This window comes from Clytia hemisphaerica, unplaced genomic scaffold, assembly GCF_902728285.1.
Source record: "Clytia hemisphaerica strain Z4C2 unplaced genomic scaffold, Clytia hemisphaerica genome assembly, whole genome shotgun sequence".
NCBI lineage: Eukaryota > Metazoa > Cnidaria > Hydrozoa > Leptothecata > Clytiidae > Clytia > Clytia hemisphaerica.
The window spans coordinates 25,633-38,085 of NW_027103741.1; the positions used below are offsets into that span (position 1 = coordinate 25,633).

At 38.0% G+C, this 12,453-nt stretch overlaps 1 protein-coding gene across 1 annotated transcript; it reads left to right on the forward strand.

The window, feature by feature from the left end:
• Positions 1-294: 294 nt before the first annotated feature.
• Positions 295-9,691, forward strand: LOC136805205 (uncharacterized). Its single transcript, XM_067061769.1, has 7 exons — positions 295-482; positions 2,152-2,217; positions 3,827-3,886; positions 4,966-5,124; positions 5,504-5,665; positions 6,025-6,103; positions 6,336-9,691. Exons 1-7 carry the CDS (start codon positions 456-458, stop codon positions 8,606-8,608), a joined length of 2,826 nt encoding a protein of 941 aa, XP_066917870.1. The 5' UTR covers positions 295-455; the 3' UTR covers positions 8,609-9,691.
• The last annotated feature ends 2,762 nt before the right edge of the window (positions 9,692-12,453 follow it).

Genomic DNA, 12,453 nt, shown 5'->3' on the forward strand with positions numbered 1-12,453 from the left:
GACAGACAGAACAGTTTTGTAGAATTTCATTCCAATATTTTCGTTTCAAACATTCTTACTTTGGCATCGTTGTGCGATTTCATAAAATGGAAACTGTACGTTTTTCTCCATATTTGACATCTTCGAAAAACTTCTGAGAGGTATTTCGATTATTTCGAGTGGTAGACAGGCTTCAGTTTTTTTACTCACAAGCCTTCGAAAAAATGCTTGAAAAGATGTGCTATCTTATGTGATCCTGAGTCCTGAGCCTTCGGAAATTGTCAGGTTGTTTATCATTCTTTATGATTCCCTTTCAGATGAAATAAAAAAGAAATAAAATAATAGAAAGATATTGTGACAACAAAAGACACCCATACCATTACAACTGGGGCATCATCAACAATTTTTCGTGGGCGGTTCGACAAAAATTCGCCAAGATTACGCTCTCCAAAGAAGAAAACGATTTTTTAATCAACATGAAATTTAAAAAGCCCAGGCAGAAGGTAAGAAGTAATTCTGACACCCCTGTCTCACTGGCATGGTGAAGCTTACTCATCATCATCATCTTTCGACTTACGTCGACTTACGAAGCTTACTAATATCTCATTAATGCACTACACCCCTGTTTCACTTGCACAGTAACACCTACCCCTGGCTCACAGGAACGCTGAAAATGTCTTTAGCGTCTCTGTAACACGGTGTTTATATTTTGCGTATATTTTATTTCTTAATCACTCCAGAGTCATTCGACAGTTTTATAAGCCACTGATAGTCTGTGTTTTGTCGAGTGGGCTACCTATTATTTTTCGACTTGGTCACAACATCCTTTGGTGCGATGAGATAAAGGATTTGTTCCCAAGATTTGTTTCAGTTTGTCTTTTATATGATTTGTGATCGGCTATCTTATAACTTCCCCTGGTGATATGACCATGGTTGGTCTTCTGACTAACCAAAAGTTTTCGGCAAGACTTTTGAATAGTAATTGTAAGACTTTTCTTGATGAAATGAGCAAACAGATATCAAGATTTGTAAAGTCGTCCCATAAACCTCCTTAGAGATATTGGTTTACTGCTTCTTAAGATCTGTCATTCTTGTTTTCGTTTTATCACATAGCTTAATCTTATTGTCGATATAAAGCAGTTCGTTTATCTACCAACATCAATACCTCTAAGAGCTTTACTTTAAATACCCCCATTCTTTTAATTCTTTAAAAGGCCCCATTTCTTTAATAAAAACTCATACTGCATATCATCTTTTTACATTCCCGTTTTACTATATTTTACTATTATTATACAATGATTCCTATTATATCCCTCTCAATATCTCTCGTTAAAATTTTCTCCTTGTCAAGTAAAAAGCAATTTCATCCGTTTATGCGAGAGTGGATGATACATCTTCTTTCTTATGAATATTTCGGCCACTGGCCTTTTTCAACATAAGGATTTATACATCTTAATGTATGTAAAAATGTACCCTTTTTGGAAAATCTTTCATGATAGTTTATAGTTGTCACCGCTTTTGGCTTTTCGAACTCACTCGAACATGAGCTTAGTAGACACAACTGAAAATATGACATTCTTTTTCTCAAAGCAAGAATAAAAATAGGGATCGTTCTGAAGGCCATCGTATAAAAGCAGTCTAACCCCCGACTAGCGTATCTGGTGGTTTAATTTAAACGACGCATGAGAAATATTAACTATTTTCATCGAAAAGTAAAAAAACAATCAAGAGTGTGTGGTTAAAGTATATCCGTTCGTTGTACACATTTATAAATGCTTTTTAATAACCTCAACGACGCACTCATTCCAAATTGCACGAACATGATAAAGTAGTGATTGCTATCAACGCTTTTTTTGTTTTCGTGCTTTTCGGATCTAGAAGCACTCCAGAAACTCGTTGATAGTCTCAATTATGTTGATCATTGAAGGTGTCTTATTCGTTTATACCGGGACCGAGTTTAGCCTCTCTCCGTCCTCCCTACCCTCACATATTGTTGCCATCGAGGCAAAAAGGTCTAATCAACATTTGTGTTTAGGATAAAACCTAAAAATGTTTTGGCCATGTGTTCCTTTCGCTGATTGTTTTCTTCAAGCAGGCTTAGCACGCCCTAGTTCCGCCCTACTTACATTTTACGGCCATTTTACCAGAGACTCTTTATTTTTCATTTTTTAGCCTTTGCATAATGGGAACGGTTTCGAAGAGCATATTATCACAGACAATGATGAAAAGATTAACAATGTAAGAAAGTTTTCATTCTTCAATTCTTTTCTTTGGCGGTTCCTTTGCATTTGTAGTTGTGTGTTTTCAGTTAGGTTATTAAAGTCCATTATTTGCTTTAAGTGTGCATTTTTGTTTTCTACCGATAATCAAAAAGTGAATCTCGCCGTACCACGTGACTCATTAGGGTGGTTTCTGTGTATCAAACAGCGCGCCCTGAATATCAATAAATACCGTACTAACGGCTATCTACCCACAAGGTCTCTCAACATTCAAATGAAGACATTTTCTGCCAGATATTAAAATTTACGAATAATTCGAGAGAGGAACCAAGCTTGGCTATAAAAAGACTCTGCAAGAAGTCTTTCGCCGATAAAACGCATGCTTGGTTTTGTCTTTTTTTCAAAGTTACTGTACCGCAGCATTATTTGAATTTTTGTCATATTGGCGCGTTTGAACTTTTGGAAAGACAGCCGTAGGTATGGTAATCGAGTACCTTATCGGAGAAAGCTTCGTCGGGGAAAAGTCACGAAATTTCGGGCAAGTGACGAATATTTTTCCCCGACGAAAATTTTCCCCGGCCTTAATGCGTTTAACAACTACCAGCAAGTGACGAATATTTTTCCCCGACGAAAATTTTCCCCGACGAAGTTTTCCCCGACAATGGTACTTTACCATCTTTTACATTTAACATTTAACACAAATTCATCAGAAGACACACACACGAAGTCTACTTCTTAAACCCCAAACATTACGCCTTTTTAAAATAGCACGTGATTGCGTAATCTTTCGTCTCGTGACTTTGAACGACAAATTCTTTGTTGCTTTTTCTTAACAACTTTTTTTTCGCGTGCGTACTCACTTCTCAAATTACTTTTTCTGCTTAGAAGTTTTTCGTCTCCCTCTCTTTTGCTGTTGTTGTTGTTTTGTTGTTTACCTTTGTTAATTAGCAATACTAATACTTTTTTCCACCATGAAGAAACCATTCTCGAGTGAATCAGCCTAATTACGTTGACATGGTTTTCACATCCTCAATTCTGCTTTCTATGGACCTGAAACTTCCCAAACTTGTATTTTCACCGCCTTTTCCGTAATAATGCTTATATCTGAAATAGTAAATTGCTTAAACCTATTAATTACAGTATTTCCATACAATTTCGATTTTTCAAAATGCACCCTCTAAGCATCTTTTGGTCCTTATCTTTCTTGACGTAAACTGACACGAGTGGGCTACTGTTAGAGTGTGTTTTGACGAAAATTCAATTAGTGGTTGCGAAAACAACGCCACATTTGTGCTTATACGAATGGTCCTTGAACTTAACGCAAACGTTGATATCACTAGCCTTCTAAAGATATTCTTTTTGATGATTTAGAAACGAGGCGTTTCCATTATGCTGACTAAGCATTTTGTGCTCGTGCGGCTCGGTATTTGTTGCTTTCTTTTGTTTGAAAAGTGCTTTGTGAATAAATGTTGGAAGATATTTCAAATGATGTCCTTTAAAGGGGCTTTCCTTTAATTTCGAACTATTTTATCTCCTTAATTTCGAACTATTTTATCTCCTTAATTTCGAACTATTTTATCTCCTTAATTTCAAATAAATGATAAGACTGTTTATCTCCATCATTCCAGAATAAACGAAAGACAAAGATAGAGAAGGACAAACAACCGCCTTTCAAGAAAAATAAAACCGTAAGAATATTTCAATTTCAATTTTTGAAGAAATTTTCTTGGTTCTTAAATGATTTTCGAAAGCCAGTGACTCTCGAAAGCCAGAGATTCTCGAAAGCTACAGATTCTCGAAACCCAGTGACTCTCGAAAGTCAATGATTCTCGAAAGCCAGTGATTCTCGAAAGCCAGTGATTCTCGAAAGCCAGTGACTCTCGAAAGCCAGAGATTCTCGAAAGCCAGAGATTCTCGAAAGCCAGTGATTCTCGAAAGCCAGTGACTCAAGACGTGTTAGAGAAACTCACGCGGATTTCTCCATCACCCCGAAAACATAATGCTTGGGATAACAATCTTGAAAATGAACCAATTTATCAAAGTCAAAGACTGTTGTCTTTAAAGAAAGTTAAGGTGAAGTGAAAAATGACTTGGGTTGGGTTGTGACATATTAAATGTTACAACAGAAGTACCATCACAAAAAGCGCTCTCCTTATTTTTTATCGATCAAGTGTTTTCTCTGCGGTAATTCAATTTTCTTTTGACGTGATCCATGGCTAATGGTGTCTTGGTGATATTAATAGAATGTTAATTGAAAGGAAGGGTGATGAGTTGTAATTTACTCAGGAAATTCGACACATTCATTTCTCATTTCTATGCATGCTCTATATAATAGGTTTTGAATAAATTCATGTTTGTATTTCATTATTTTGATGAAAATATTCTCCCGCTTCTAATTGGGTGTGGAGTAAGCTACACTCTCTATTGATCATGCAAGCTATATGTTGTCTTACACTCAAGTAAGAGTACTCTTGGTTTGTTAAACTGTCATGCAGTATTGGACCACTGCGCTTTATATTGACCCTCCCTGGAGACAGTTTCTCAATCCCGCTCGACGTTAATTTTTAACATTGCGGGTACCACTTAAAAAAATCTGATGTGCGGGGTTGAAAAAGGTCAGTGTAATTACTTGGGTTTGGCTTTTCTATCACTGTTGCCTCTCTTCATCATCGCAGATTATTAAAACTCGAAAATCCATAAAAATAACTTTGAACGATTACCACTCCTTTTTTGCCACTACTTTTATTGAAAACTTTCTTTTCTCCAGGAAAAAAAGAAGCCAGAAGAGGAGCCTGCTATCCGGCGTTCCGACTCACCGGGTATCGACCTGTCCATATTTCAACCACGTGGGAAACGGAAATGTGTTTTGCAGAACGAATTGAAGAAACAACAGAACGATGATTGGTTTTCAGACGACGAGGAGGAGGTGAGATTCTGAAAAAAAACAACAAGGACGGGGAGAGAACTTTTTGTGTTATATTTCTTATATTGGAACACAGATTTATAAAGCCCTAGAGTGCTAGATTTCGTGCTTTAAGCTTTTCCAAGCAAAAAAAATTGAATATCACAAAAAATATTGTTGCTATTATTTTCGAAAAGACGTGAATCTTGTAATGTCACGTGACCTAGGTAGGATTTTGTTATCATAACAACCTAACTTGTGTTCAATAGTAATGATGAACAGGGTTTTCAGGTTCTAAAAGATGACATTGCTTTTTCTCATGACTATCTCCCAATTCTTTAGGTAGGATGAATTTTCGTCCTTTACCCTTCAAACTTTCATCCAATCATTTTATTTCTCACAGATCCAAGACCATGACAACGATAAAATGCAGGTTGCTAAGCAACAGCCAATCACGAAGCATCATTCTTTCGGCTCACTTGATTCACCTTTCAGCGATGAAGATGGAGATGAAATTGAAGAAGAAATTCCAGACTCGGATCAAGAATTGTTCCACGAAAAAGAGGTATGCTTTCTCGGGCATTTTTTTGTCCGTTTTACCACCCTAAAACCGGCCCAGTCTTTTTTTCGCACCTATAGACAATAGAAAAAGGTGTCAAAAAAGGATTGGATTGAGTTTAGGGGGGTAATTAAAAAATTAAGTGGCACGCGCCTGACCGCGCGACTACGGTCAAAAAGGTGTATTGGGAAAGATTGGAAAGGGTTTTTAATGGAAGCAAATGTCTCACTGCTGACACTCAATGACTCCTTAGACCCAAATGCTTTTAGAAGAGGAATGTCATTTAGTATTAACTTGTTTGGGGTGATCATGTTTTTGCCTTGCATTAAATACAATCATTACATACATTACAATCTCGTTTACAGTTGGAAATCAAAGAAGAAGAATTGAGCGAAGAAGAGATCGTAGATCGTGACGATGAAGAAAAGAGAGATCTGAAGAAAGGTTAGCAAGCAGAAAGTCGTCACGTTTTCTAACTTTTGACATTGTGTATGACTTTGTTTGTACCTACCTTGCCTTTCAAGATGTTTCAGCAATGTTATTTAGTTAATTTGGTCTATAGAGAGCTCCCTTCTGTTCTGCTTTGCAATAATTCTTGTAAAAATGTTCTTTTTGTTTGCTTCTCTGTGTAGTAAATCGAAAATTGAACTAATGATTATTTCTCCTTCTCTCTCAGTTACAGTACAATCAAAACCCAAACTAAAGAAGAAAACGAGTCAAAAACAACTCACTCCTCCCGAAAAGAAGATCAAAAAGACCGTTCGTTGTTTCGTTTTCTCTACCGCTATGGCAAACCGTGCGGCCCACGCGGTCAATAAAGGACTTTATAGTACTATTTCCAAATATCATCATGCGAAATGGGAAGGAAAACACCTGAAAGCAGATATACATTGTCGTCCGTTTAACGCACAGGAAGAGGACGAGCTCGAAGAGCGTGAACAAAAAGAGAATATCAAACAAGAGGAAACCACACCTCAATTAATCAAACCTGAAGTGACCAAAACACCAAAACTTTCCCTTGATAAAAAGACTGACGATAAAAAATCATCACCAAAAATGAAAACAGACTCTTCTAATACTAAATCAACCGAAAAGAAAGAAAAATCGTCCGATAAGAAAGAAAAATCGAGCGAAAAGAAAGAGAAATCTAGCGAAAAGAAAGAGAAATCTAGCGAAAAGAAAGAGAAACATAGCGAAAAGAAAGAGAAAAAACCGCGTAGCAAGACTTCGACTCACACCTCCTCTACCTCGTCGACTACCCCTGTCTCTACTCCAACCTCAACGACGGCGACACTAGATGATATTAAAGCGAATCCGTTGCATCCACGATTCAATCTCATCAACGGGAGCGGTTCGCCATCAATGCCCGCGCGACCGAACGAAATAAAACAAGAACTGCGAATAAACGGAACCCATACGATGGATGTTAAAACAGAACCACAAAAACTACAGGTTTCTACAACAATCTCGGATAGGCTAATCAACGGAATAAAAAACGAAGTAACAGTGATTAAAAGTGAACCTTCAACAAACAGCGAAATTCACAATTCAATAACAACTCAACAACAAACTTCTATTCAACAACCTTTAAAACCAATCCCGATAAGTCGTCCCGATCGCCCGGCACACCCGAATGCCAGTGATTTTCGGAATAGTAAGACTCCACCTCAGTTAGTCTGTTCGAAGACACTTCCAATCAAAACGAATCATACGATTCCTCCACATACGGTCAACGGGGGAGAAGTGCGGAAAATCTATCCAGCGGATATCAAAGAGGTACCACAGCATTTTCATTCACCAAAAGACTTTGCACACCTTTCACCAAAAGAATTTGGTCTTCATAAACTTCTTGAGAAACCTTTAATGTCCGCCCCACCAGTGCCGCCACCCTCTTCAATGCACAAAGAACTACCGCCCCGTGAAATGGTGCACGAAAGTGCCCGAAGTAACTTGGAAGCGGCCGCTGAAAAAGCACGAATTGAGACTCGATTGAAAAAGTCACCACCTATATTACCTCGTGATATTCATCCGTCCGCGTTTATATCACCTCGTGAACGAGACCGGCACGCGCGACCGCCTTTCAACGGATATTCAGGTGGCATAACGCCGAACGGCAATCCTTTACTGAACCCTCACTTAAGAAATCATTCCTCATTTTCACCACCTAATAAACATCATTATTCTCACTCGCGTGAAGCTATTGAAAACATTGTTGACTTCAGTCGAAACTCCGTTATAATCCCACCTCCACCCGTGCGGCCGTCTGCAACACGTGTGACCGGATTCAGTGAATCAAAAACGTACGAAGATTACGTACCCAGAACGTCATCTTCTATTCATCAGCGTAAAGACCGGCCTTCTTCGCTGCCCGTCACGGACGCTCTTACCATCGAAAAAGAGAAGACGAGTCCGCCCCTTCATAGTGCTTTTTCTGTAGACTCGCTCACTAAATTGCATCCAGCGAGATCAGAACCAGTGCGTATTGAACGAAGCACGGAAGACGAAGCACGTATGCTTGATAGACATTTTTCGGTACCTCACCATCCGCCTGCGCGACCGTTTCACGATCGGATTCCGTTTCCTCATGATATACACGGCGGGCCGCCTCACGAGAGGTTACACGTCCCAAACGGTATTAACATTCACAACAACCTGAAGAGAACTTTAGACGAACAACTTTCTTCAAATCTGTTAAGAGAACAGCATGCTGAACATCGCAAGTTCTATCACGAACAATTAGAATGGATCAGAAAAGACAAACGTTTGATGGTGGATTATGATCGAATCATGGCTCACCGCCCTCCTACTGCCTTTCCACCCGATCCTCGTTCGCCTTTCCATGTCCCGGTGCATTTACCGCCCAGACATAGCGTTCCAACAAACGGACACCATCGGGACCTCCCGTCACCTCCGGGGCGTAGAATGTATTCTCCTTACGGGAGACGCTAGCATTTCTTCTTATTTCATAATTCCTGAGTTCACTATAACGTCTTCAAATTGCAACAAAACAAATTCTCTGCTGAAATCGTCCGAACCGAGTACTTAAAGTCCTTTTCAACGGCTGAGTTTTGTTATGCTGTAAATTGAAGGTGTTTTAGGGATTTTTTAAATCTTTTTTACCAATTTAAGTTATGTATTTCACATCGGGTTTGTTTTTGTTTGCCTTTTAAAGCATCTCAGGTGGAGAGTGGCACACAACTTTTTGTGCTCTTCTCCAAAGGTGTTTGTTTTGTTGACGTTTGTATTGGTTGCCCCATCACTAAGATTATCTTCTTTCAAACCATTCGAATCAAATCTTTGAAATGTACAAATGATGAAACTCTGCTGACTATTCCCCAGATCCTTTGCCCCCTCCTCTGACCCAAGTACCAAATCCCTTAAAATTTGAATCCTGAATAAAGATTTTCCCAAATTTTCCCATCATGCGACATTTCTGATTTGATTCGAATGGGATATATCATAAGCTGACCTTGTTTTAAAGGTTTTTCAGTTTTCGTCTTAACTCTTTTTTGGACCATAACTTTTATTTGAAAATCTACAGAAGGACGCGATGTTGTCAGCTGGTTGTCATGGCTGAGTAATTAAGAAGTAAAAGGATGATTACTTTTTCTCCATGAAGATATTCATGATATGCACCATTGCTATGTCTTCTGACATTAGATCAACAGACCAACAGCTGATTGACTGTAAGTAAAACTAGTCACTTTCAACCAATCAGCTGTTGGGTCCGTGGAAGACATTGCAATGGTGCATATCATGAATACACTCTCTGACAAGCTTGTTGTCCTCCTAGATAAATACACCATTTTTTCACATTTTGAAAACACTAGATTTTTCTCCCAGTCGTAATTCTTTGCTTAGTTAGTTCCCATTCTTCTTAAAAAGGGGTTTGGGGACGAACTTCACTTCTTTTGTATGTTTATATATTGAATATATATGATGCGTATCATTATTGTTGTTATTATTATTATTGCTTCTGAGCTGTAAATACTGAGTTCTCTCACCAAAAGAAGAAAAATCATTAAACTTCAATTATCACAGGCTATTTTTCTTTCATAAGCATAAAACTTATTCCAGTGTTGCAACTTTTCCGTCTGTAGGCGGATATCCGTCCAGTTGAGATACAAATATATAATTTCCGTCTTGCCAGTAAGAGGGTTTTTGGTTCAAATGGTTTCCGTCCATATTCACAAAACCTAGTTGCAACACTGTATATAAGAATATACCATTGGGTAGAGTCAAATAAAAACGGTTGTTCTTTACTCGTTGAAAAGATAGCCATGAGTGGGATATTATCAAATAGGGAAAAGTTCAAGATGCATGCCTCAAAATGATAGAAATGAATTTTACTGTGAAAATGTTTTTTTTTGCTCGAGGATCGTTGTATACCGTATTACTTCAAATAAACGCCCCCTCGAATAAACGCCCCTCCTAAAATGGAAATTATTTAATAAACGCCCCCTTCGAATAAACGCCCCCTCTATACCCTGAGTATCAGAGGTCAAGTTTTCAAAGAGAAAATTTATTCGCGCTGTGATACTCACGGTACCCCCTCTAGGGCTATGTTACCTCCGGCTAACACAGTTAAGTTTGGCTTACAATTTCTAAGTTTTATTGGCTCCCTCATCTGGGATCGTCTCTCTAAGGATGTGAAATGCTCTGCAACGTTTAATACATTTAGGGGCAAATCAAAAATGTTGCCAAACGATTTTTGCACCTGCCCAATATGTAAATTGTGGTAGATATTTTTGACTATTTTTATAAAAGTTGGATTTTGTTAGTAACGGTTTAAGGCTGTTACTATTTAGGACGTTACTTTAATGGGATAAATTTTCGCGGGGATTAAATTTCGCGGTTGAGCTCATCCGCGAAATTTTTAGATTTCGCGGGGATTAATTTTCGCGGATGAGGGATTTCCTGATTTTTCGCGGAGATTTAATTTCGCGGATTGGGGTACAAGTTAAAATTTTTGAAAAGGGTTAAAACATTGAAATAAAATTTTTCCAGGAAAATTAAGAATTTTTTTTACAAGTAATAAGAGGGTGTTTTGGAATAGGGCGAGGAGATATGTATTACAACTATCAAAAGTTGAATTTGAACTTACATGGTGCGGAGCTAAATTTTCACAGCCTATTTTGGAAAAAAGCGGAAGAGAAATTCGGGATAGGAAAATTAAATTGAAAATGAATTAGTTGCTAACAAGCATATCGAGGATTTGACCTTTTTCGAGGGTTGCGTGCCCTCATGTAGAAAAAAAATAAAAAACGATAAAAATAGAAATTTTGCGGATTGCAAAAAAAAATCAAATTTTTCGTGGAAACTAATTTTCGCGGATGGGCCTTTTTCAAATTTCCAATGGGACTTATTTTCGCGGATGACACCCAAATCCGCGAAAATTAATCCCCGCGAAAATTTATCCCATTAAAGTAGGTCCTTTACTTTATGTACCAACTGAAAATAAATTGATAAGAGATATTTTTTAAGAATTTTTTCAAAGCCACGGTTCGTCAACTTCAGATGCAATTTGTCTTATCTTAAATTCAAAACTTTCTTTTGATCGCCATTTGGATGAGAAGATACAAAAGGCCAATAAAGGTATTGGCCTTATGAACAGACTTTGCAAACATGTGCCAATGAGATCTCTTCTAACCATCTACAAATCTTATATTAGACCTCATCTTGACTACGGTGATATCATATATGATCGTCCAGGAAACGCCACCTTTGTGCAGAAGCTTGAATCCATTCAATTTAACGCCTATTTAGCATCAAAAACATGAAGTACATCACGCCCCAAATATTTGTCCTACCACGCATCACGCCAAAGTTTTGATCACGCCAAAAAAAATCTCTAATCACGCCATCACGCCATCACGCAAACCGCTAGGGGAGGCCTCCTTAATAAGTGTCTCGAGGGTCACTTGGATAAAGAATGATATTAATAAGTTTTGTCTCTTGTTTTGTTTCTTATTTCTTACATTACAACATACGATAAAAACAATAAAATACAAATAGGTAAAACTCAGAAGGTCATCTTTTGACATCGAAAGAAACTGGAAATCTAAAATGTATCCTGTATACAACTTTTTGTTGTTAAAAGTTTATGTATTGGTTTCTTCTTTTAATAAGCCTTCGAAAAATCTTTCACTGAAGCTGAGTTGATCTTGGACCCAGAACCGGAGGTTATATTCTGCCAGTACGCCACCGGCCTGCTTGCACCGAATACCTTGCACTGCCCCAACCATGCCGAAGCATATGTCTTTGCCTCCTTGCAGCCTTGGAAAAGTTAGATGGCGTTAGAAAAGGCAACATTTGGTCTGGCATCCGGTGTTCCCGCCTTATAGATACCCCGGCTAGCTACGCAGAAACTTGCGTAGCAAGAAAACAATTTATCAAATAACAACAAACTCTCAAAACGAAATCAACTCAAATGAAAAACTTTCAATACACAAATCCACACATATTTTTTTTCTCAAGAATTATTTTGAGCAGGAAAAAATTGTAATTGCAATATTGACACTTTTCTTTTGTATGGAGTTAGTGCACAAAGGTATGAAGTTACTCCCAAATTCATTTGCCGAGTCCATCTATCAATTCCTTTGATCCACTTTGAAGTTGGGATATTGGATTTGTCAAAGAATGATCCAGCTTTAATGGTCGATTATTTGTTTGTACATCGTGGGTGGACATTGCCTGAAAATTAATTCATTACAGGAAGTTTAAACTATGATTTCACGCCTTTTTTTCGCAAAGTTCGAATCGAGTTCATTGACTGATGCAGCTTTCCATACTGT

Excerpts from the sequence above, each read along its gene's own strand:
- LOC136805205 (XM_067061769.1), top strand. The coding sequence starts at position 456 with ATGAAATTTAAAAAGCCCAGGCAGAAG. Across the intron at positions 483-2,151 it reads TTAAAAAGCCCAGGCAGAAG|CCTTTGCATAATGGGAACGG; the intron begins GTAAGAAGTAAT and ends TTCATTTTTTAG. Across the intron at positions 2,218-3,826 it reads ATGATGAAAAGATTAACAAT|AATAAACGAAAGACAAAGAT; the intron begins GTAAGAAAGTTT and ends CCATCATTCCAG.